The sequence below is a fragment of the Typopeltis vanoorti genome, chromosome 7 (genome assembly GCF_054136105.1).
Source record: "Typopeltis vanoorti isolate ZY-2024b chromosome 7, IOZ_Tvanoo_1.0, whole genome shotgun sequence".
NCBI lineage: Eukaryota > Metazoa > Arthropoda > Arachnida > Uropygi > Thelyphonidae > Typopeltis > Typopeltis vanoorti.
The window spans coordinates 73,709,819-73,734,754 of record NC_143555.1 but is presented as its reverse complement, the minus strand read 5'-3'; the positions used below and the strand labels follow the sequence as shown (position 1 = coordinate 73,734,754).

The window sequence follows — 24,936 nt, the reverse complement described above, 5'->3', positions numbered from 1 at the left end:
AATACGAATTAATGAAAGAAATATTTATTTTAAAACAAAATGTCAAAATCCTTTAAATTCTTCTTCATCTTTTGAGTCATCAAACATTTCATTTATAAATTCATCTGTAGGGATTGCGTCATCAGTGTAGCAGTTGTCGTCATCGTCTTCATGCTCTCCATTTTGTTGTGCGTCATCCTCGCTTTCGTATATGACGTGATCTTCGGATCCATCAATTGAATTACTTATTCCACATTTAAGAAATGAGTGTTGAATCATTTCAGATGGTATCAAATCACATGCTTCTTTAACCCAGCTGGTGACTAGGGTGATCTCAGGCTTCTGAAAATTCCCACTCTTTGTCATCTTCACCAAACCAGATGACATCCATTCTCTCCATTTTTCATGTAAATGATCTTTAAATGGCTTATTCAACCTGACATCATGCAGCTGCAAAACGGAAGTTAGACCACCCGGTATGACTGCTATGTCTGTACGTAGCTCACGTGCTTTCTCTATGCTTGCCTCTGTTAAATGCACCCGGAACATATCCCAGACTAGCATGCCTTTGTTGACGTAACAAGCTACCTGGACATATGTTCCATACTTGATCCAGCCACAATTGTACACCTTCTTCATCCATCCAACCTTTCTGATTGGCACGAACAATTACACCTGGCGGAAATTTCATATGCTTCGGAATTTTCTTCCTTTTAAATATCAATGTTGGCTTTTAAAGTGCAGTCCTTCCATAAATTTATGATAAATTTATGGAAGGACTGCACTTTTTCTTCAAGCTGCTTTGGTAACTTCTGCGCAATTTTTGTTCGGTGTCATAATGTTAATGCTTTGCATTCCATAAATCTGTTGCACCACCCAGGCGAAGCAAGAAAAGATGAAATACCTAGTGTGTCCTTGAATTTACCATTCTTGAGTTGTAGAGCTTGAAAACGAATTGCATTTCTTGTTACTATAATGCTATCTTGTCGTTGCATCAAAATCCATTCATTTAGCTCTTCTTCGAGTTCTGGAAAGGATACTACATCTCCACGACAGGCTCGTTTCGTTTTGGGGATTTTTTCAAGACTGTCTTTATGCTTACACCAAAGTCTAATATTACTCTCTGCTACACCAAATTCTCTCATAGCAAAACTGTTATTATGTTCTTCTGCAAACTGCACGACATGCAATTTAAATCCTGCTTCAAAAGATGAACGTTTATGTTTCTGTTGGCTCATTTTCAGGCTAGGTTTGTTTAATGAATAATATTTAAAATGAACTGTGGTTAAACTGATATACCTAACTGTGCTCTATCATTCGGCGATGGAGCACACATCGTATCTGCGCATAAAGCCAGTAATGTAAGTAGCTTTATGCGCAGATACGATGCGCGCTCGGTCGCCGAATGCGAGTGGTTCAAGTAGATTTGGTTGCATAGGCATTAGGTAGTATATATTGTGTGTGCAAGTCTAATAAGATGTTATATTTTTTAGGATCCGCATATAATGCAAACCCCTATCTTTAAGTATTTTTTACCATAAATTTTTTGCATTATACGCGATAATATACAGTACTAATGTTCTCTAAAATAAATGACTTATCTGTGGGACATATGCAACACCACTGGTGATATGCACTATGCTAGCACTCTCTCCCAATATAGATTGATAACCTCTCTTATATGGAATTGCCATAATAAAAAAGGAATCTTTCATGGTATAGTGACAATCTGTAACTTTATTAAACCATAATCATTTGTTGGTTATGGACGTATTTTTGTGTGTTTATTTTTATTAAACTTTTTAGGAACTTTTGTACTATTGTGAATGTCTATTTAAACTCAAATGGAATAATGAAATAAATATGTAAAATGTTTATATTCTATTTGTATTGATTAGTGGCTATACTGACTACTGGTATTCTTCAGTTTCCTAATAAAACATTTATTATTATTATTATTAACATCCTGACTCCATGGAGTCAGAGACTCATTGTGAGAGGTACACATTATTGCATACAGTTCTCATCCAGCCATGCTTTAAAATGATTCAGTGTCTATATTCACAACAACTCAGGCAATGCTTTCCACTCACCAATCACTCTCCATGCAAAGAGCCTTCTTCTCACTCCTATGCCCACACTCTCTTTATACAGTTTCTAGTGATGGCCTCTTGTTAACCCCCCTCTCCCCTCTCTCATTCTATGAAAAATTTCTTCCATATCAATCTGATAACAACCCCTACCTACCCCTCCCTTCTCCTATTCACGAGGCTTTGCAGTTTGCATTCTCTCAATCTGTCCTTGTACTCCACATTCCAAAGACACCCTTCGTGAATCTTCTCTGGACCTTTTTTAACATATCCTCATCACCGTGAAAACCAGTTGACCAAATCTGTGAATAATAATTATTTGAGGCCTTGTACAATTGAATCATAACCTCTTTATTTTTGCATGTGAGGATCCTCTGCATCATTGTCAATATCTAATTTGATGTCTTCACAACTTGTGCAATGTGGCCCCTGAATTTCGGGTCCTTGTCCACCTCCACTCCCTCAGTTCCACTTTGCTGCCCATTCATGCAATCCATTCAAGTCCTGCAAGGCCACAACATCTGCTTCACTTTGTATTGCTCTTCCCAATTTTGCATCGTCTGCAAACAGCTGCATATCACTAGTTAAACCCTTCCCAATATCATTAATATACAAATTGAACAACAATGGTCCCAAAACTGACCCCTGTCAAAAGTGATCTTCCTCTTACGGGATACCATACCCCCCATGTACAACTTTCTGATACCTATCTAACAGCCAGTCACTGATCCAACTCAGAAGTTTATTATCCAATCTCATCTGTTTCAATTTATTTAATAGTTTGTCGTGCAAGAACTTCTCAAAAGCTTTTGCAAAATCCAAGTATACATCACTGTATATATGCATTTCCCCTGTCCAAGGTATTCGTCACTTTGTTATAGTATATAAGTAAGTTAGTAAAACATGATCTCCTCTTAACAAACATGCTGATAACCACAAAGAATACTGCTGTTTTCAACCCAATTCTGTATCCTGCTTCTCACCAATCTCTAGTACCTTCTAGTACTAGAGATTGGTGATATGCATAATCCAGATATGCAGATTGGCCATAATTTGAAAACATCTTTATCACCACCTTTATGCAGTGGAACAATTTCCACTTCTTTCCATGCCAATGCCGCTACCAATTCCCAGGAACATTTTCTTAAGACACATGGTGATATGTCATCAAATCTTATCGCCTTATTAACATCAAGGTTATTTATTTCTTCAAATACCTCCTGCTCAGTCACAATTAAGCTATCCTCTCCTATGTCCTCTACACCTAAGTTCCTCATGATTCTACTCTAATCAGGATGAAACATCTGAATAAATTGATCACTGAATATCTCAACAATGTCTTCTGCAGCAGTTACCATTCTACCATTTTCATTTATTAACATCATCTTACCATAATCATTCTTCCTTCTACTTGCCACATATCTAAAAAAAAACTATGGTTTTTCTTTGCCCGATTTGTCAATTTCTGCTCATACTGCACTTTTGTTTTCCTTACTGAGTCACTGGTGGCTTGTTCTTTATACTCTTCATGAAACTTATTACCATTCTTCATCTTGTACTGCCTCCAAAGTACCTTCTTCCAGATTTCATACTTAAGTCCCTCATTCATCCATTTTACACCTACCTTATTCAGTCCTTTGGCCTTTGGAATACATTTACACATTTATATGATCACTTCATGATTATTTTCACCAAGTGGAGGAAAGTGCAAAATCCCACTGACAATTACATCCTCTGATGAAATGATGAGATCTAAAACTCTCGATCCTAGCATTCCTTTTCTTTACGTGCTACTTGAGATAGTTATCTCTCAAGGGGGATGAAATAATTTCAGTGATTGAATTTGAGCCCCCTTATTTCTGATACATCTGGCATTTGTAAACAAACACAGCAGTTCATTTTTAGGTCTGTTACCAGCCACTGGTTGGTTGTGATTTCTCCACCACACACCTGCCCTTGCCCAATCACCCTTTCACCACTTACCACATATATCCACTCAGTTTCAACTTCCCCACCCACATCGCAATATACTCAATCTCCATACATGCATTTACTGCAGCTTTCAACATCTACTCTCTGCCATATTACTCATGACATTCTATTTTGTTAATGTCACTTGCCTTACAGCCCTCTAGTAGCATCATGTATTGGCATCATTTGATGTATTTGGCTGTTTCAAGCAGCTATAAAATCTTTATGGTTAGAATTCAATCAAAATAGTCTGTAAATCCTTACACAGAGAAGTATAAGATAAAAACTAATAAAAGTTGCACATTACAGTTTTTCTTTTGTTCATCTGTAAAGTTTTAGTGTTTAAATGTGTAATAAAATATAATGTGTCAAATATTTTATATATTTTAATCCATTTTTCACTTAACAGAAATTTACCTGAACCGTTGCTCACATTCAGGTTACATGGAGCATTTATAGCTTCTGCAAGTATGTATATTTAATATTCTCAATTTTGATTAATGCCCTTTTTTTGGGGGAGGGATCTATCTTAAAAAATGTTTTATTTATTTATTTTGTGTTTGTTTTTACTAAGTATAATTTTTCAAATACTTCTCTCTCTCTCTCTCACACACACACACATATATATACATACATATGTATTTCTGTGTGTTTAATATCATCCCCATACTCAGGAGGTTGCTAAACTTGTAACATATCCTTACCTTGTGTATACAAGTGATTATGAAGAAAGAAAGAAAGCAGTTATCCATTGATGTTTCTTGAATGGCTGGATATCGGTGTAATTGGTAGCATTGAAGTTCACATGTTATCCTCACTCCTGCTATAGAATAGCAAGCAGATTAGCTTAAAACATAAAGAATTGTAAAGTTTGAATCATTTGAGCACTGGATAGTTTGTTGAATTTAGAAGGATGGAGGGGTACTGTTATCAACAGAGCTGTGGATAGGATTGGCATTTAGTGACAAATGGTGATTAATGTAGAGGAAGAAGGGTGTGCGGATGAAAGAACAGAGCCCTAGATACTCTAGCATTGATAGAGAAATCAAAAGATCTCTGTGACACTGAATGTGTGGCCAAACAGGAAACTGGCAACTCCTGTGCAACAGTAGAGGATAAAATGTAGCTTGGTAATGACTTCTGACCTGATCAAATACCATGGAAATGCCATCAAGTGTAAACATTTGACTTTCTCTATAATTCTCTACAGCATATCTTCTAGCCAAATTACATGACTATGTAATTTGGCTAGAAGATATGCTGTAGAGCACGAGTGATTGAATTAATGAGTTTCTCAATTGTTTTTGAGAGAATTAAAGTGAGGGCTGATCTCATTTTTTTAGGATTGGGTTGGATATAAGCTTGCTTCTATTCTGTTGGATAGATGTTGATCGATTATGATAGCTTGTATAAATGATAAAGGATGACTGTTAATTCTGGGACACAAAGTTTGAGCACAATGTTGGGAGATATCATCTGTATTGTAATTAAACTATTGAGGATTTCTTCTGATTACTTTTTAGTTGAGTATAGTAGGAGTTAAGCAATTTGCCTAGATTGGCTGCACAGGAGTTGGGGAAAATTCATACTGATGCAGTATCATGGTACTGTTTTGATGTGAGAAAAGCAGAAGTTGCACCAAGTAGTAACCTTAAGAAGGGACAAGAAAGTACAACTGAGAGTGCAAAGCCTGAAGGGTTTAACGTGAACCATTTGACATATGCTGAATTTTTATCATGGACTGCTTTGGCACAAATGTTTGAGAAAAATATGCTTGAATAATGATTGTGGATTTGTGTGGAGTGGGAAATGAAGATCTTCATTTCCCACTGAAGATTCAATGAAGATTCTCTATATATTCATTGATTATTCAGAGCGGTGTTTGGATCAAGGAGCAGAAATAGTACTCAGATCATGGTAAATGAGAGAGAGAGAAATTCTGTTAAATGGACATTTTGTAAGATATTCATCATTATCTCTGTCAATGACTCCAAGTGTCCCTTGGTGGTGATGATGCAGTTTTCACTATTTTCTTCATTATTTCCTTCTGTTCATTGCCAGATGATGCAACTCATGCAAACTCTTTCCACACCACTCTTATACAATCATCTACCTGCTCTTTTCCATGACCATCCATTGTGCTAAACACCAAAATTTTGTTTTTTTATGCTATCCTTTCTGCAGATATAAAAAGGTTAAAACTCTTTTTAATTATTTTCGGCATTTAGATTCTCTTTGCAATTTATTTTTCTTCATTACTTCTTCATTCAGTACTTTTTTTCTCATCATCATCGTCATCAAATTCCTGATATACCCTCAAGGGGGGTGTACAGGATATGATAGTACTACATGAAAAATTTACATCATTACTAACTTCCTACTACAATTTTCTTGGAAGAACAAAATCTACAAGCAGATTGAGGGAACCGCCATGGGTTCTCCTCCTCTCCCCACCCCCCTTGCAAATTTTTATATGGAAGATTTCGAAAAACGAACCATAGACTCAGCCCCTCTTAAACCTTCTATCTGGCTAAGATATGTTGATGATGTGTTCTCTATTTGGCCTCATGGCCCAGACACATTAGACTCTTTCCTCAGTCATCTCAATAGCCTACATCCAAGAATCCAGTTTACTATGGAAAAGGAAAAGAACAATTGTTTACCCTTCCTAGACACCTTAGTCACACGCCTGCCTAATGATACACTTGCCTTCACTGTATACAGAAAACCCACACACACAGGTAGATACATTCACAAATTCTCACACCACCACCCTTCTCAACAATATGGCATTATTAAAACTCTTACCAAGAGAGCCCACAATCTTTGTTCCAGTGGAACCGCCCTCACTACTGAGCTTAACTACATACACAACACTTTCCTCTCCAATGGCTACAGCGATCACAGTATCAAAAAAATAATTAGTTCCTCTCCCATTCCCGGTCCTTCTTGTCAACAAGAATTTAAAAATGCCATCACCATACCCTACATCTGTGGCACATCCGAAAAAAAGCCAAGATTCTAAAAAAGTACAACCTACACACAGCATATAAACTCCACTGCAAACTTGCTACCCTTATCTGTTCTACAAAAGATCAGCTCCCTCCTCTCTCTCTGCCTGGAGTTTACAAAGTACCCTGTTCCTGTAAGCCTGCGTACTTTGGACAGACAGGCAGATCAGCATCCATCTGCTTAGAGGAACACAAGTCTTACATCTGCAAACACAGCTATGGCCATTCAGGCTTGGCTGACCATGTTTTGGATACCACCCACAGGGTATCTTGGAAGAAAACCACCATGCTCCACCACAGCAAATTCAAGAAAGAGAGACTTTTCTTGGAAGCAGCAGCAGCTCTCAAAAACCAACCAAATCTTAATAAATACTGTTGCATTAAGCTTCCGAAGATTTGGGAAACACTCATCACCAGAGGTCCCACCTTACATTCCAGGCCACCTACTACCGCCCTTAGAGGGTGCTCCACCTAGATAGGACTTTAGTGTCACCCACGTGGTTGGGCTTAGTATTGTAAGTTTTTGTGTGTATGTTACATTAATTGTTTTTGTAATCCCTGTAGATGTCCTAGTGGCTAGGACGAAATATAGGAAGTATTAAATTCCATTTTAATTCTTTTTGAGTGTTGTAAAAAATCCATTAAACCTCCAACATAATGTCCTCACAGCACTTAAGCCTCTACACAAGAACAACCCTGAAAGCATCACCAATGCATTTGCTGAGCTGTATGAATAAATTCATACAGTTTAGCAAATGCATTGGTGATGCTTCCTCGATGTTACAGATTTACAGGTGGGGAAGACTTTTATGCCACTGCTAAACTTGATTGGTCTTGTGTGGCCAGTCTTGAGGCGAGAGATCATGGTAGTGGCACTGCAATTAAACTTGGAGTTAATGGTAGCTCCTGGATTTTCTGCTGAGTACCAGTGGTGAGTCATGCCCTGAAGAATTGTTCTTTTTATGTTTTTTTTTTGGGTGGTTTTAAAAAGATCGAAATCTGTGGTATCACTTGATGTTGTGGCCATTTTTGCTACTTCATCTGCAGTTTTGTTTCCCTTTAATCCCACATGGGATGGGATCCATTGGAAGATTATTTTGGAATCCTTATGTAGTTTGTTTATGTTTTTTGCTATGTCTCTTAAGCATTTCTTGATGGTTAGTGTAACAGTTCTTAATAGCTTGAAGGGCTGCTAAGGAATCTGTGAAAAATATAAACTCCTTCGGGTTTGTTTGTCCAAATATTACAGTGCTATGTTATCAAGAAAATAAAATATCTGTAAAGTACACTAATTTAACATCAAGTTGGAAACCTATAAATAGAGGACTACGTCAGGGTTGCCCTCTCTCTCCAGTTTTCTTTAATATATACATAGATAAAATCATAAAAGAATGGAAGATAACTAATGAAGGAGGATTCAAGATAAACTGTAACAACAGATAGCTACTCTGCTTTTTGCTGATAAACAAATAATCCTTGGAAACAATGATTATTTGGTTACTTAGAAACTTGGAAGATGAACTACAAAAATCATTATGCAGTCTAAATAATCTGATAAAAACATATGGTATGGTATGGTAAAAACAGACAAAACAAAAGTCAATTAGGCTTCAGAGGTGCTAATCCAATAATAATCAAAATAGTAATAAACAACAAAATAATAGAGCAAGTAAATACATTCAAATATTTAGAATGCACAATGTCATATGAAAATGAAGCTGATATAAGAACCAAAGCTATCAAACTTTTTAAAAGTAACAGGCATTATAAATAAAATTTTCACACCCAATTATGTACAAAATCACACAAATATGGATCTACAGTACAGTAACTAAACCTACCTTACTTTATGGCAGTGAGATATGGACATTAAAAAAAAAGCAGATGAATGAAGAATTGAATCATTCAAAATGAAATTTCTGTGTAGAAACTGAAGGAGTCGCCATAATGGATAAAATGAAAAGCAGCAAAATCAGAAATACATGGAATTACAAACTCTAAATGAAAAAATAGTTATTTGCTATAGGGAAAAATGGAAAGAACACATACTGTGAATGAATAGAAGCAGAATACCTAAACAAATTCTAAATTACCACCCAAAAGGTACCCAGTGCAGAGGAAGACCCTTGAAAAGATGGAATTGAGTCTGGAACAGGCCACTTGGCCTATAAGCCTGGAAAGGAAGAAGAACTTTATAATGGAATAATAATGGAAGTATTAATTAATGGTAAATAATGGAAGTGTTAATTAATAGTAAATAATGGAAGTATTAATTAAAGTTCTTCCTTTAAGAACTTTAATTAATACTTCCATTATTTTGGCAAAGTCAAATTGCCATCATTGGGGATCACAGAATAATTATGTGTGTGTGTGTATACAGACACTAACACTGGATAAACAAGGCTGAAGAAAGAAACCAAAATTGGGCCTAGAGTTCTAAATGGCATCTCTTTGCGGGTTAAAATGAGTGGGCTTGAAGATCTGAGGATGAGTGCTTCTCAATTTTGGGGCAGTTTCCTGCACCCAAATTTGTTGAGATTTGGAAAGTTTCTCAGGGCTACAGCATATTCAAGGAATTGCCTCTCATATTTGTATTTGCTGCAGTGAAGAAGAGTAGCCTTCTTCCAGCGTATCCTGTGGTGGGTGTCTAAAGCATGGTCAACAAGTCTGGAGTGGTTGTAATGGTTGAACTGGAGGTAGTATATGTGTTCAGAGATTCTGATATTGGCTGTCCTACCTGTTAGTGTGACTTTTTGCAACTGCAAGATAACTGGAAAATACCTGGCGGTCTAGGGAATGTGGCTAGTCTTTGGTAGAGTAGATAAGGGATGGCAATTTTTTATGTGGTCTAAGTGGTTGTAAGATTGTATTTCTTAAGGACTGACTTTGTGTAGTCTCTGTTCTGAATGAGGGAGAGAAGGGTTGCGATTAAGGGCTTAATACTTTTTGAATTTTGTGTGTGTGGGTGGGTGGGGGTTGTAGCCATTGACTAAAGTGTTGAGGATGTGGTCAAGGTTAGTAGTTAGGACACTGTTATCAGAATTGATTAGATTTGCCCTGTTATTGGTAAATACAGTATATCTAATGGTTAAGTGCAGGTTTCCTGTAAACAGAGAATACCAGGGATTCATCAGGCTGGTGTGTAATCAGAGCATCAAGGAAGGGTAGGGGGCTTTATTGGTTTCTATTTCTAAGGTGAACTAGTTCCTGGGATGTTGATTGTTTAGATAACCGTCATCAATTTTACTGTATTTTCCTATAATGTTCAGGCAAGGGAAAAACTTACTATCTAAGTATCCTTAGTTTCATGATTCATGTATGTTTTTGATGGGAAACATCTTTACATGCACTTCCTTGATTTTTGATACAGAGTAAACTTGCAGCATGTTTGTCATAAAGTTGGATGACAGACTAGATGTCATTGTCCCCCCCCAATCCATATCCAGTTGGCTACAACAGCATGTACCAGTCTCTCTGCTTGGTACTGTTTCAGTGTGAAGTGACTAGCTAGCATCACTTCATTTTGTAACAAATTTGATTCTTCTGGACTGATTTGAAAAATTCAAACTGTAGTGATTTTCTTGTCATTCTAGCTAATGTTAATCCCATACACGAGAAGTCAAAGGACCTATAAGCACATTAATGCTGTGTGTGTGTGTGTGTGTGTGTGTGTGTGTGGTGCAGATAAGGATTGGAATAAAGTTATTGACATTTTGCTTGCAGAGTTGTAGTTGTTTGGGAATACTTCATGAGGAAATCTGTTCCAGTGGACAGATAGGTGAAATAAAAGAAAAAGAGGAGAAACAGGTTTGATGTGTTTGTAGCTGCACTGAAAATGGATGCTGGGCAGCTGCTGCTCATTGGAAAGTGCAGAATTATGGTTGCCAATTCTGTTGAGTAGTTACCATTGAAGTATGTTAGAATAGACACAGTGGTGAAACATTGCATCCGTGAGATAGAAGTTGAAGTGAGTCTGTAAGAGAGGGATCATCTACCAGCCAAATGACTCTTCTCTGGACTGCATTAAGAATTTATTTTTATTTATATATATATATATATTTTTTTTTGGTAGGGGAGTGTTAATGCACCACCCAAAATGTGTGAGCAGCAGTATTCTAAGGATGACTTTTCCTTTGGATGCCAAGTCAAGCAATTTATGTGATGTGTTTATGCCACAGGAGGAAGAAATATGCCACAGGCTGGAGGAAAAATTTAGTTCAAACAAAGAGATTTGATTTTGTCTGTTGATTTTTTTTTTTTTTTTACTGAAGATGAGTAGGTGAGTTGGGATCCCCTTTTGGAAGAGAAAAGAGAATATTGCATTTTGATGGCATTGAAGGTTGCTAGACTGTCCTTACCCCCTATTGAAAGATGTATGAAGATCGATGTCATTGGTTATAGATGATCTTGTAAATTGGTATGTCTAAGCATGGCATATAATAAATTTAGTTTAATCCTTTATCCAAGTGTGAGCAAACAAAGCTTGTGCCTGAAAGTATCTTCAGGACTGGGGTAAGGTGGTACAACACCAGGGCACTCCTTGCAAAGGTGGAGCAAGCTACCAACACTCCTATCTCAGTATCTCCCATAATGCAAAACACATCTCCTTGCGGATATGTCTAATGTTATGCATTAAGGGAAGGGCCAACTGAAGAGACCTCAATAAAGGTCGAAACTAGTCTGGGTTGTGGCCCTTCCCTTAATGCATAACATTAGACATATCCGCAAGGAGATGTGTTTTGCATTATGGGAGATACTGAGATATGAGTGTTGGTAGCTTGCTCCACCTTTGCAAGGAGTGCCCTGGTGTTGTACCACCTTACCCCAGTCCTGAAGATACTTTCAGGTGCAAACTTTGTTTGCTCACACTTGGGTAAAGGATTAAACTAAATTTATTATACTCTAACCAAGTGAAAAATAAACTTTCAAGCATGACATAGTTTGTCAAATGAGTATAATGAATGGAGAGTACATCATTTACAAAGCTATGAATAGGGTTAGTTGTGATTCAAAGGAGATCATTTATGTACAGGAGAAAGAGACTAAGTGAAAGGACAAAGCTTTAAGGTTTGCCACATTGTTGGCAAAGCTTGAAAAGAAGAGGAACCATCCACCCTGACATACAGTAAATGAATGACCAGAGAGAAAGAAAGCTGGCTACTCAGGTTTGGCAGATAGACTAAAGGATGGCAATTAGTTTGGCAGGCCTCAATGTCAGATGAGATCAAAAGTTCTGGAAATGTCAAGAGTGATAACACATTTCTCCAAACCTTTCCATAGCATGTGTCCAGTGGTAGGTGTTATAGGCTAAGTAGTCAACTGTGAATCTTGAATGGTGGAATCCACGCTGATGGTTGCTGATTAAGCAGCGGACCTCTAGGTAGTGGAGAAGTTGACTGTTAATGACTTCCCCATTATTTGAAGAGGACTGATATGATGGGAATTGATCAGCAGTTGATGGTAGACTTCTGTTTCTCCTCTTTTTTTAATATTTTCTGGGCTAATATTATTGCTTACATGCATTCGGATAAGTACCAGCTAAGTATAAAGATTGTAGAGATTATATAGGGCAAGTGTTTGCTCTGGAACACATTGGTTGAGTGCAATTGGAGAGGCAACTTTAATTTCCAAGTTATTTAGTATTTTTCTGATTTTTTTTGCTGAAAAACTATAGGAATATGCAATGCTCAGATTCTGGTAAGAAAATCCTAGCTCTAGTAAGGAAAATTCAAATTGTGAACAAATAAAAAAAAAAAATGTAGTAGGAGGTATTTCTGCTGCTGAATGTGTTTTGCCTAATGACAATACTGTTTTCAACATAGTCATATACATTTCTCCAAACCCAATCAATTGAAGGTATAGATTTCTTTCAATTGTTCTGCATTATACCACTGATGGTGCTGCGTTGATGAAGAAAAATTGTCATAAATTAGTGATTCTAAATGGCAACTTCAGTGTTGATTTTTCTCTGATCCTGATTTGCATGCTCTTGTGGAGTTTCTAAAAGAGATTCCTCATTATGAATAGCAATACTGCTACAGCAATGGTGAGATGTGCTACTTCTATAGGCACAGTTTCTAGCAGATATTACATAATTTGCAATCACAAGTCTGTATCTCATATTTCAGTTACCAGAGATCAGTGGTATCTTATATTCCTGGAATTGAAAGCTAATAAATTACATAAAAATAAAATAAATAAAATGAAAAGGGAATAGCCGCATTCCCCCAATGCATAATAACATGTCTGAAAGGAAGTATGTTTTGCATTACACAATATTAAGGCAATTGAACTGAGGCCAGCAGCCTCTATATACAAGTAGACTAGTCATGAAGATACTTCACATGCAAATTTGTTTACACTTAGGTAAAGGATTAAAACAAGAATATAACTTCTTGTAAAGTATGATAAACTTTGAAATCAAGTGAAAAATCCTTCTAGAGTGAAAGATTATTTGTAGAGCTTTTGTGTGACGTGCAGTAAGCAAGCTCCTGAAAATACTCGAAATTTGGATATTAAAGTTGATTAAAATTTCATGAGAGGCAATAGTTTTTTAATTAAAAAATTTTACTGAACAAGGTTCAGTAAAGACTTAATTAGTCTGATTTATAAAAGAATTAAAACAGTCACTGCTTAAGTAATAATTAATATGGTTATACTTACAAAATAGTTATTTGCATTTCTGTAGTGTTAAAGTGCTTCGTGTTATTTCTCATTGTGATATACTGATATTAAACCTGCCAGCCAAAACACCAGAACTATAATCAACCAATGATGTTGTCTTGAAAAAAATAACAGAAGTTACAACAGAAATTGTATATATTTTTTAATCCTATACAAAAAACAACTACTAATACTCAACTGACAAATGCTCTCCACATTAATTTTCTCTAAATACAAATTATTGAAAGTTTATTTTTCACTTGGTTAGACTATAATAAATTTAGTTTAATCTTTTATCCAAGTGTGAGCAAACAAAGTTCGCACCTGAAAGTATCTTCAGGACTGGGCTCAGGTTGTACTACCTGACGCCAGTCCTGAAGATACTTTCAGGCGCAGACTTTGTTTGCTCACACTTAGATAAAGGATTAAACTAAATTTAAAATACAAATTATCTTTTCACTTTTACAGATTTATTCCATAATATGGAAAATGCATATTACTATTATTTTTTTCTATGTGAGTGGCAAAGTTAGAAATACTCAACAAGCATACAGATTTTCCATTGGGTTTTTTCATCCTGCATACAGACAAATCAGCCATGAGAACACATGCAATTTACAAAAAAAAAAAAAGATGATGGACAGTAGATGGCATTGGTGGTAGTTGTGTGCAGGTGGAAAATTAAGTAGTAGGGGGAGATGAAGTGATGTGTAAGGAGCAGAGTGCCCTCTTGCAATGAGTCCTTGAACTCCTTGGAGGTGTCACATAATGATATTGCTTAATGTTTAAAGCAATTTTTGCAGGAAATTAAAAAAATGAATACCTTCTGCAAGATATTTACAGATAATTTACAAAATGCAATATGCAAAATTTATTTCAAAGGGAATAACCGCATTGACTTTCATCCCGAAAGACCAACATCCTGCTTAATGGACACTTGTAACACTTTTTACATATTTGTCTTTACAGCAGGTTTGTTTATTATCTGACCCTAAATATATCCATGATATTAGTGTGCTGTGGATTAATAACCTGTTGCAGGTGGGATTATCATTAAAAGAAGCACACATACATGCTGTCAACTCACTGTAGCAAGCTCATAGGGTCTACAATAATAGTTTGTTGTGGATTTTTTTAGCATAGCATAGCATTGCACCCACTTGTGAGGCTTTGGTTCAAACTTTTTAGTAGTGTTTGCTATAATGAGAGTTCATGTATGTACACACAGGTTGAATATCACAAAAATTGAGAGTAATAAAAGCCTTATCTTTCAGGACCTGTGCTGTCTCATTTTCTCTGAAGCTGCTCATTAAATTGTAATAATTAATGAGCACCTTTTTTAAGAATAAGCAGGTCATATCCCATTCTAAAAACTGTCTTGGAAGTGCTGGTCATTGGCATCTGAGATAAGCTTCACAAAAATATCTCTGAAAACTTCTACCCATTAGAAAACTTGTTGCTAAACTTTTACACACATGCATGCCACACACACACTATTGATATGAAAAAAAAAAAAATATATATATATATATATATATATATATTTTTTTTTTTTTTTTTTTTTTTTTTTTCAGAATTCATTTTTACTTGGTTGGAATATTATGAATAAGCTTTAATGACTGATACCGAGAGATAAAAAGATGACATGATATATTTGAAAAGATACTACTAGTTTACTAGTTTCGTTGAATTGATCAACATCTTCAGGTATCACAATCAAAGAAGTATATAAAGAATTACAGAGACTTAAAATTGTAATAACAGAACAAGTATAAAAAGACAGTAGCGTGTTTGAAAACAAAATGCGAGCTTGAGTTCCAAACAAACGTATACTACGTGCTGTCGCAAGTGCGCCAGTACTGAACAGAGGCAATGCGTGCATCAGAGAGATTAAAACTCAGGCTGTTGTTGATATGAGAGGAATCTAGAGAAATTTCCCTTGATTTGACAATCTTTCTCTCGAGTTCATCATAGCACACATGGATGTTAGAAGTTTGAGTCCAGTTCACAATGTGTTGGCAGCCTTTGTCTGAGTTAGCTGAAAAGAGAATGTGGCTAGAGAGAGAGCGCTAGCTCTAGTCCTGTTATATGAGATGTCTCGACGATGTTCTTCCAAACATAGAAGGATGGATTTAGCAGTCTGGCCATAGTATGGCTTTCCACAATCACATAAAATCTTGTACACTCCTGGAAACTGAGTTGGAAGATGTTTCTGTTTAGGTTTGCTAAGTATCAAACTAAGTTTTGGAAGCGTAGTGAAGCAAGTTTTGAAGTTAAACTTCTTGAGAATCTTTGACAGTTTTGGTGAAATAGAGCTGATGTAAGGCAAGGAGATGAAGGCTCTTGGGGAAGAGGGATCTTCAGAAGTAGTTGAGTGACTGGGGGAAAGAAATTTGTTAATTTTCTTAGAAGAGAAACCATTATTAATAAAAGTATTTTTAAGAAAAAGGAGTTCATTTTCAATTTCTGTTTCTTCTGTAAGTAATGATTTGGCTCGGGTGAGCTAAGGTGGAAATAATACCAAATTTTTGTGGGTGATAGTGATGGGAGGAAGCATGAAGGTATCTATCAGTGTGAGTAGGCTTTCTAAAAATTTAGATTTTAATACTCTCAGCACATCTGGTAAGTTTCAGGTCTAAAAAGAGGAGGTAGTCATCTGATTCCAGTTCGAAGGTAAAAGAGATTTTTTCATAGCACTTGTTTAGGTGGTCTAAAAATAAATTGAGGTTATTGACACCATCTTCCCAGATGAGGAAAATATCATCAATATAGCGATACCAGAATTTTGGTTTAAGATGGAAGGAGTTGATAGCTTTTTCTTCAAAATCGTTGAGAAATATATCTGCGAGAATCAGAGAGAGAGTGGGCTGCCCATGGCCAGACCTGAGTTTTGTAAGTAGATCCAATTGTCATATTTGAAGTATCCTGACTTTATGCAGTGGGAGAGGAGAGCAAAGAGTTTTTTTGATAATTTGTTCTTGAGAAGATCGAGGACTTCTTGAGCAGGTACATTTGTAAAGAGAGAAACAATATTGAAACTGGCCATTAAATCTGTTTTTTTTTTAAGTTTGATATCCTTGATTTTAGAAACAAAATCTGCAGAGTTTTTAATATGTGAAGAGGAAATTCCAGAAATTTATATCTTTGAAATATATAACTATACATACCATATATATATATATATATATATATATATATATATATATATATATATATATATATATATATATATATATATATAGTTACACCCTGAGTTATGTAAATAATGCGTTCTGTACACCTTTACGTAACTCAAATTTTACGTAAGTTGAATTTGTAAATTACATGCATACAATAAAATGTTCAATGGCTACTCATACCACTGTCTTACATTAATTTTTTTGCCATTAATCAGATATTTTCCATTTTTGGGGTGATTAAAAAAAATCATCATCTTGGCATCAAATTATCATCTCAATAAAGGTCGAAACCGGTCTGGGTAGTGGCCCTTCCCTTAATGCATAGCATTATACACATCCGCAAGAAGATGTGCTTTGCATTATGGGAGATACTAAGACAAGTGATGAGAGCTTAGTTCACCTTTACCATGAGTTGCCTCAGTGCTGAAGATATTTCAGGTGCAAACTTTGTTTGTTTACACTTGGATAAAGGATTAAATTAAATTTATTAAAAAAATTATCAATTGTATTTAAATAATATACATACTGTAAATATGAAAGCATGAAAAATACATAATATAAAAGAATATGAAAACAAACTGAAATATTCACTTTTCAAATAAAAAAATGTCTTGTGACGGCTAAGTTGGCTGTCCTAAGGAATGCTGTTTTTCAGGAATTTGACCCCTTTCAATGTTGAAGGCTGAAGGTAGTCGAGGTCGTCTGAGTTGTCCTTTTGACTTTGTTGTGAATGGTATCTCACAAACATGTCTAGAGTAGATTGTATGGTCACATGCTTCTTATCCTTGTAGACGGCCTTGTGTCTAGACATATCGGAATATATATATACGGCGGCTAACATTTTCGAACTGCTCAATGTTCAGATCCATCGATTCTAATTTTGTTAACGTCATGTCCATCAAGTTAAAAACCTTGGCTAGTCCCTTCGTTGTAAATTTCTTTATGTCTAGCAGTTCAATCGGCTTAGTATTTTCTTTGGAATTTCGGAATGCCTCCAACTGAATAAAGTCATCATTAGTTAGCTCTTCATCGTGACTCAAAATAAGCTCGTAAATGTCACCATTATCCACTTCCAGTTCTAATTGCTGTGCCAGTTACACACACGTCTCTGTCGCCTGCTGTAATTCTTGTCAACTCAGCACCTGTGTCAGTCATTGTTTTCTCAGAAATTGTATTTTTTTTTTTTTTGTTGTTTGTGCACAAAACTACTACTAATACTCAACTGACAAATGCTTTCCACTTTAATTTTTTCTAAATACAAATTATCTTTTCACTTTTACAAATTTATTCTATAATATGGAAAATCAGGAGCTCAGGGGCTCACATTGGTGAGTACAGGCATGGCAAACTCGAGATATCCAAGCTATACCTGATCTTACTTCGTACGATATACACTTGGTATATCATGTCTGGAGAATGGTCTTCTACTCTTCTTTCCCTGTAACTCTCCCATACTTCTTACTCCCCCTCCCCCCCAGTGCTATTAGAGCAATTTGATTGCAAGGAGGTGACTCTTTCCTCTCAAACTGTAGTTTCTACTTATTAGACATATGAAGAGCCAAAGGCTTCAATTCGGCAACATATAACTTGTTTAAGTTTAGGGAATATATATCCCATATCATTTCTTAGCCGAATAAGAAACTCAAGGAGTTTCATGCTGAATATAGTAGAAACTATATAAAGTTCGGCGATTCCAAGCGTAAGCAAATACCTGGATACTGCAGCAACTGACCCTTAAGATAGTGCAAGCTGAGGCAACTCATGTCTAAGGTGGAGCAAGCTCCAATCACTATTCTTGATATTTTCCCATAATGTGAACTTAGCTCCTAGGAATTGTATTACTGTTCAACATTATGAGAGAAGGTCACTACCCAGACCGGTTTCAACCTTTATTGAGGTCTCATCAGTGAGTAGGTAGAATGGGAGTTCATGCCTTTCATCACTGGCCTCTTTAGATTTAAAAAAAGTTGTGCTGAGAGTCAGCTTGATAGTGAGAGAGGAGAGGGAAGATAGAGTGGATAGTAGTAGATAGTTAAAAGAGGCCTCAGTCGATCTACTTGGCCTGCCTTAAATGCCAGCACCAAGCAGATATCCGACATTATCTCCCTCCATCCGTTCTCCTCCGCGTTCTCCTGCCAGCCACCTCTTCAGATGTCTGGCCGATGAAAGAAGTGAAAAAAACAAATGCAGGAAGACACACATAAATTGAAAATCAAAAGAACTAAGACACGCATAAACAGAAACAACAAAGGAGCTGGAACACGCATAAACAGAACAACAAAAGTCGGTGAATTAACAGAAAACTACTGCAAGAACGGGGGAAGAGCCTAGCCTGAGTGATGCAGCCCGCAAGGAGCTGCACCGCCTCGCTGTAAGCCTTCGCCGCTCGGGTTCTCTGGTCTGCCCCCTCCTATGTGGATTAAGCGTGAACATACAGAAACAGAACCAAGAAACATAGAAGGGGCTTTTTTTTTTCCCTCTCTGGCAGATCGATACTAGGAGTCGACTGACTTGTTAGGCGAGGTTTAAATCCTCCTGCTGTCTATTGTTGTGAGTTTTAATGATGAGATCTGCTAATTTGTCTCCACGGACGTGGTTTAGCATGTATAGGCCTCTGTGCAGTGCTAGTCCCACGTCGTCCTCTGCATCGATACCTAGGATACCTATCGTCATGCTAGTCACTTGACATAGGGAAACGCATATTACTTTCAAGTCTCAATGAAATCCAAACCGGACAGAAAACATGGGAAATGACCACAAACTGGAAAAGGTTAAGAAACTTTGGAAAAAGAAAAACGTGGTGAAATATGCTACATGGAACATTAGAAGCATAGCACATAAAGAAGAAGAATTAGATAAAATTTTAAATGACAAAAATATAATAGAAATTGCAGTTCTTACAGAAACAAAAAAGAAACTTAAAAGGAACAAAAGAAACAGCTAATTACAATATCATATATAGTGGAGTGGACAAACAAACACATGCAAAAGTGGGTGTAATGATTTGGATCCATAAATCAATTAAAGCAAAAATAACTCATTATACATACTGGAATGAAAGAATATTAGAAGTGCGATTAAAATTAAATAAAGAAAATTTAACAGTTGTTGTAGTCTATGCCCCTGAAGAAGGAAAAGAAGAAGAAAATGATTACTTTTATAAAGAGTTACAAGGAATATCTGAAAAATTAAATAAAACAGACCATTTAATTATACCCAGAGATCTTAATGCCAGAATAGGAATGAAAAAAAAATTAACAATAATATACAAAAATTTGGCGAACCAACAGTAAACAAAAATGGAAAGCGACTCACTGTTATACAATATATAATAATTTAAAAATAATGAATACATTTTACAAACATAAAAATATACATAAATATACGTGGTGTGCAAGAGGACAAAGATCAATAATAGACTACTTTATAGCAAATGAAAAAGCAGCAAACCTCTTCCTAGACGTTAAAGTTCGAAGAGGGCTAGAAATGGACATAGATCACTATTTAGTATAGGCAAAACTAAGATTTCCGCCAAACTGGCTACAAAAAATACAAAAAATAAAAAAAAATAAACTAGAGAAGCAAAATCTAATTACAAAGTAAGACTACTAAATGATTCAAGTATAAGAAATTTATACCAACAGAGGATTAATAACTACTTAGAAAAAATACAAGGTAAATTAAAGAAATCAAGAAAGAATGGAATAATATAAAAGAAATTATCGCATCAGCAGCATGTCAGTTGCCAGATCGGTTTGAAAGCACCAGTTCTCCTCTGATCACCAAAGTTAAGCAAACCTGAGCCCAGTTAGTACTTGGTAGGGTGCCACCTGGTTGCTGCTGGTGTTAATCATTTGCCAGCCTAGTTGGCTGAGTGGTTAGCGTATCCTCTCTCCAGCCAAAAGGCTGCGGGTTCGAATCCCGCAACGGGCATGGATGTTTGTTTGTGAAAATACTAGTGGGATGGTGGTTGGCGGTAGATGATGAAGGTTTTCCTCTTTTGCAATAAATGTCCGTGTTGGCATCCTCTTCCAAAACAGAGCCATTTCATCGACATTAAATATTTGCTCAGTCAAATATTTCCCCTCCTCAATTATTTCTGCCAGAAGTTCAGGAAATCGACTTGCCACATCTGTATCATCACTTGCTGCCTCACCCATGATTTTGATGCTGTGCAGATTTTTTACATTTCTTGAATCGGTCAAACTATCCGGCACTAGCTTTAAATGTACTCTCTGTGTCCGTGATGCCGGTCTGCTCTTTTAAATCCTTATATAAGGACATAGCCTTCTCCTGGATAATCAGTAAATGTAACGGTATCCGCTTCTGTGTCAGCTCATCAATCCAGTGAGAGAACAATTTCTTCATCTCTGATATCAGGCCCACCCTCTTCTTGGTAATAATTGTGCCCTTCAACGCCGCACTTTTCGTGCTTTCAACAATGCGAACTATTGTATTCACTGTCAAAATAGGTCAATTTATTTCCCGAGCTATTGTTGATAGAATTTTCCCGCCTTCATACATAAGAATTATTTTCAACTTCTTTTCTTCTAAAGCAATTGCAGACCTTTGTTTTTTAGATTTATTACCAGCGCATTCTGTTTTGCGTTTGCATTCCATTTAAAAGAAAAAAAAAAAAAAGAAACTAGCAGTGATAACAAGTGACTGAGCTAATCGCGTGAGGCATTTACTACTGTACTGTAATAAGGCTGTCAAAGATGCACCTGCGCAAACATGTTCATACGCACTAGTAGATTTATTACATAATTTTGAATTTACGTAAGTTGTGTGTTATATAACTTGGGGTGTAACTGTGTATCCATGTAAACATGGTTATTGGAAGATCCCTACCCTGTTTATTTTGAAGGCTTGATGTAGTCTAAAAAATGTCATGTTTGGTCTTTTGAGTAGTTTCTGGATTATTTGACCCTTGGAGCTCACCAACAGTACCAATGTAAAAGTAATAAATAGGTTTACAACTTTTTGTGAGGGGGGGGGGGGGATATACATTCAAAATTTCTACATATTTGTCTTTAGAGCAGGTTGGTTAATAAAAGCAATGCCTAGTACTCGGTCTAGAAGAGTAATGCATAGTACTTTATGAAGCCATAAATATTAAATCTTGTATGAATTTTTTTTTTTCCTTTCTTAATCTGTTATATAAATTGACAATAACTGGACCTTTCATTCTTAAGAATTGCTCTCAAAAAGATAGGGGAAAATGTTTAATATTCTCTATCAATAAAGTTTCTTATTTTACTTTTCAGAACATGAAAATAAAGTTTTGAGGATAAACAGCATCCACTCTCTTGTACATACACTTCCAAAATCCAATTTTCATATGTTGGAAATTTTAATAAGACATCTATGCAAGTAAGTCTTTTTTTCTGAAATAATGTCATGCAGTTTTCTTACATGTAATAAGTTAATGCTGATATAAGCACAATTAAAGTTGATTTCTGTTAATGTATATTAGTGTAATATTCATTAAGAGTATAAAATGCACGTTAGCAAATTAGACTGCCAGGAATGACCAATCTCATTGGCAAGTCATGTATAGCAGTAGTTCTGATGCAGGAATCAGTAACTTATAAAAGGGAGAAGTGTGGGGTAATGTACAAGGGTAATTTCAGATGTTCTGCATTCTGTACTCCTGTTCTTAAACTAAAGAGTTAGAGCTGAATACTGGAGGAGACCTACACATTTCTTTTAAGGAATGTAGAGAACCAGTTGGGGCTTCTGATCTAATGTCCATATTTACTAGTAGGGCACACTACAAATTGGTGAGGAATGGACATTAGATCAGAAGTCTCAGTTGGTTCTCTGAATGAATGAGTATAGGCAGGCAGTTTGAGATTTACCTGACCAAATTGTATGCTTATTGGCTCAAACCAAAACAAAGTCATGGTGCAGCACAACGAAATAATTACATGCTGACTAGGATGTTGGCATGAAAGCCTTCCTGCTCTGTTTTCTTCAGGGAACCAGGATGAAGAGTGAAGCGTCTGCTACTGCAACAAACTCCAACTCAGCATCAGCAGAATCCAAAATTGGCACCATTGGCAAGAAGGGAAGTAGAACTAGAAGAATTGGATAAGAACCAGATCAACATAATAGGTGTTACCAAAACAAAGAAGACAAAAACAGATGAGATTCTTATAAGTAACAAATATACAAGATCTAATATTCAGGCAATAATGATCAGAGAAAAGAAATAGTTATATTATTCAGCACTATACATGATGATAACTTCTTGAATGGCAGGCACTGTCAAACAGGCTAATGTGCATGAATCAGAATTTGAAATTGGACAGTGAGACTTCTTTATGGCTAAGTTCCCACAGAAGGTTCTACTAAGAAAGAAGTGGAGTTATTTGTTGGGGCATTAGGAAGGCAGTGACACTAAGAAAAAGGAAAGTTGATCCTTGTTCAAGATATAAAAGTAAGAAGTGATCGACAGACATGTAGAAATGTTTTGGGAAAATTTGGAGAAAAGAGCAGCACTGATAATAATGGTAAATGCTGGCTGGATTTAGTTTAGTTTTAGTTTAGACATGGATTGGTCATGACTAACACACCATGTTCCAACATAAAAATGTACCCAAGAAAAAAGAAAAGTATTAAACATCTAACTATGTTATTGTTGATTTCAGATGTTATCATGCTGGTTGAGAACACATAAGAGCATGCACAGGATTTGAAATAGAAAGTGATCACCGCTTAGTTTTGAGTAAGATGTTCCCACCCCAACCCCATCTCCTTGCAATGAGTGATACCCTTCAAGGCTATGCGTACATACTTTGAGACATATAACCTCCTCCATTTCAATGGTACATCAGTTAAAATGGTAGTGCCCCAGACCTGCCACCAGTTAGTGCATGGGCCTAAATCTCAGTAATGAGTTAGGAGGCTTCTCAATCGACTGGTTGCATAATCCTGCTACCAAATACTCTGCTAGGTTGTGTCTGGTGAGGGAGTCTGAGTAGTGGTATGTAGGCAGCACTGTCAAGACCATATTATAGCAAGGAGACTGGTCACTTTCTGCATGGATGTCATGTCCAAGCATCTATCTTATCTCACTATACGTCCTCACTCTATCCTTCCATCCAACCATGAACAAAGTGATGATGGACCTTAAACAGTGACAGTGGCACTGTGACAAAAAAAAAGTAATCTTCCTCATAAACTAATTCTAATAAAAAATGCACAGTGCAAACAATCACTACATACAAACGATGGCAGAATCTCCTCATTATAAACTCAATTTCACATCCACTTCAATAATATCCATGGCATTAACACCAACATAAATGACATTCACCATCAGTTAGTCATCCAGACCAGACCACCTACTCTTGATAGAAACTCAAAAATCATCCACTACTCTCTACCTTCAATGTTCCAATTACAACATACACAATTCATTTTGCCACCTATGCCTTGTAAGATCAGACATTGTACCAAAGAGCAGCTAATTTAGAATCCTCTGCTTTTCACTTCCTGTGGCTCAAGATTTCTTTGTCCCATCTAGTAATATTCATCTGCTGCATTTGCCTTTTCTCCAAACTCCAATAACTATTCAGACCTCTTCACATTTCTCTCCATGAAATTTGAACATATGCAATCAAGCCATCCAAATAGTGAGGTTATCTTCCTAGGTGACCTCAGTGTCCATAATTCCATCTAGTTCCCCTTTTTCAATGCCATTGACCAAGCAGAAATCATTTGTTGCCATAAGCAATGAACTAATGCAAATTGTTTTCCTACCTTCACAAATTCCTGATAACTCTCTTTACTCACTCAATACTTAATCTCTTTTTAACCAGTTCTCCCTCCAAATACACATAGTGGTTACCTCCCTTCTAGGCAGCTCAGACTACAATCTTGTACAAGTCTCCTTTCTCACAGAATTTCCTTCCTCAAGCCACCCCTGGCCTTACATTATCTGTCACTATAAAGGTGCCAAATGGGATGAACTCTGGAACTTTTACTCCTCCTTTCCATGATCAGACATTGCTTCAGCTCATCCAACCTTAACACCCG

At 36.4% G+C, this 24,936-nt stretch overlaps 1 protein-coding gene across 2 annotated transcripts in view; it reads left to right on the top strand.

Moving 5' to 3' along the window:
* The window catches only part of Graf (GTPase regulator associated with FAK), a 573,290-nt gene that overhangs the window by 425,194 nt on the left and 123,160 nt on the right, over nt 1–24,936 (top strand). For both annotated transcript variants that reach the window (XM_090395958.1, XM_090395957.1), the window contains 2 exons: nt 4,450–4,508; nt 22,161–22,266. In XM_090395958.1, coding sequence (XP_090252084.1) covers nt 4,450–4,508; nt 22,161–22,266 — 165 coding nt within the window. The remainder of the gene's footprint in view (nt 1–4,449; nt 4,509–22,160; nt 22,267–24,936) is intronic.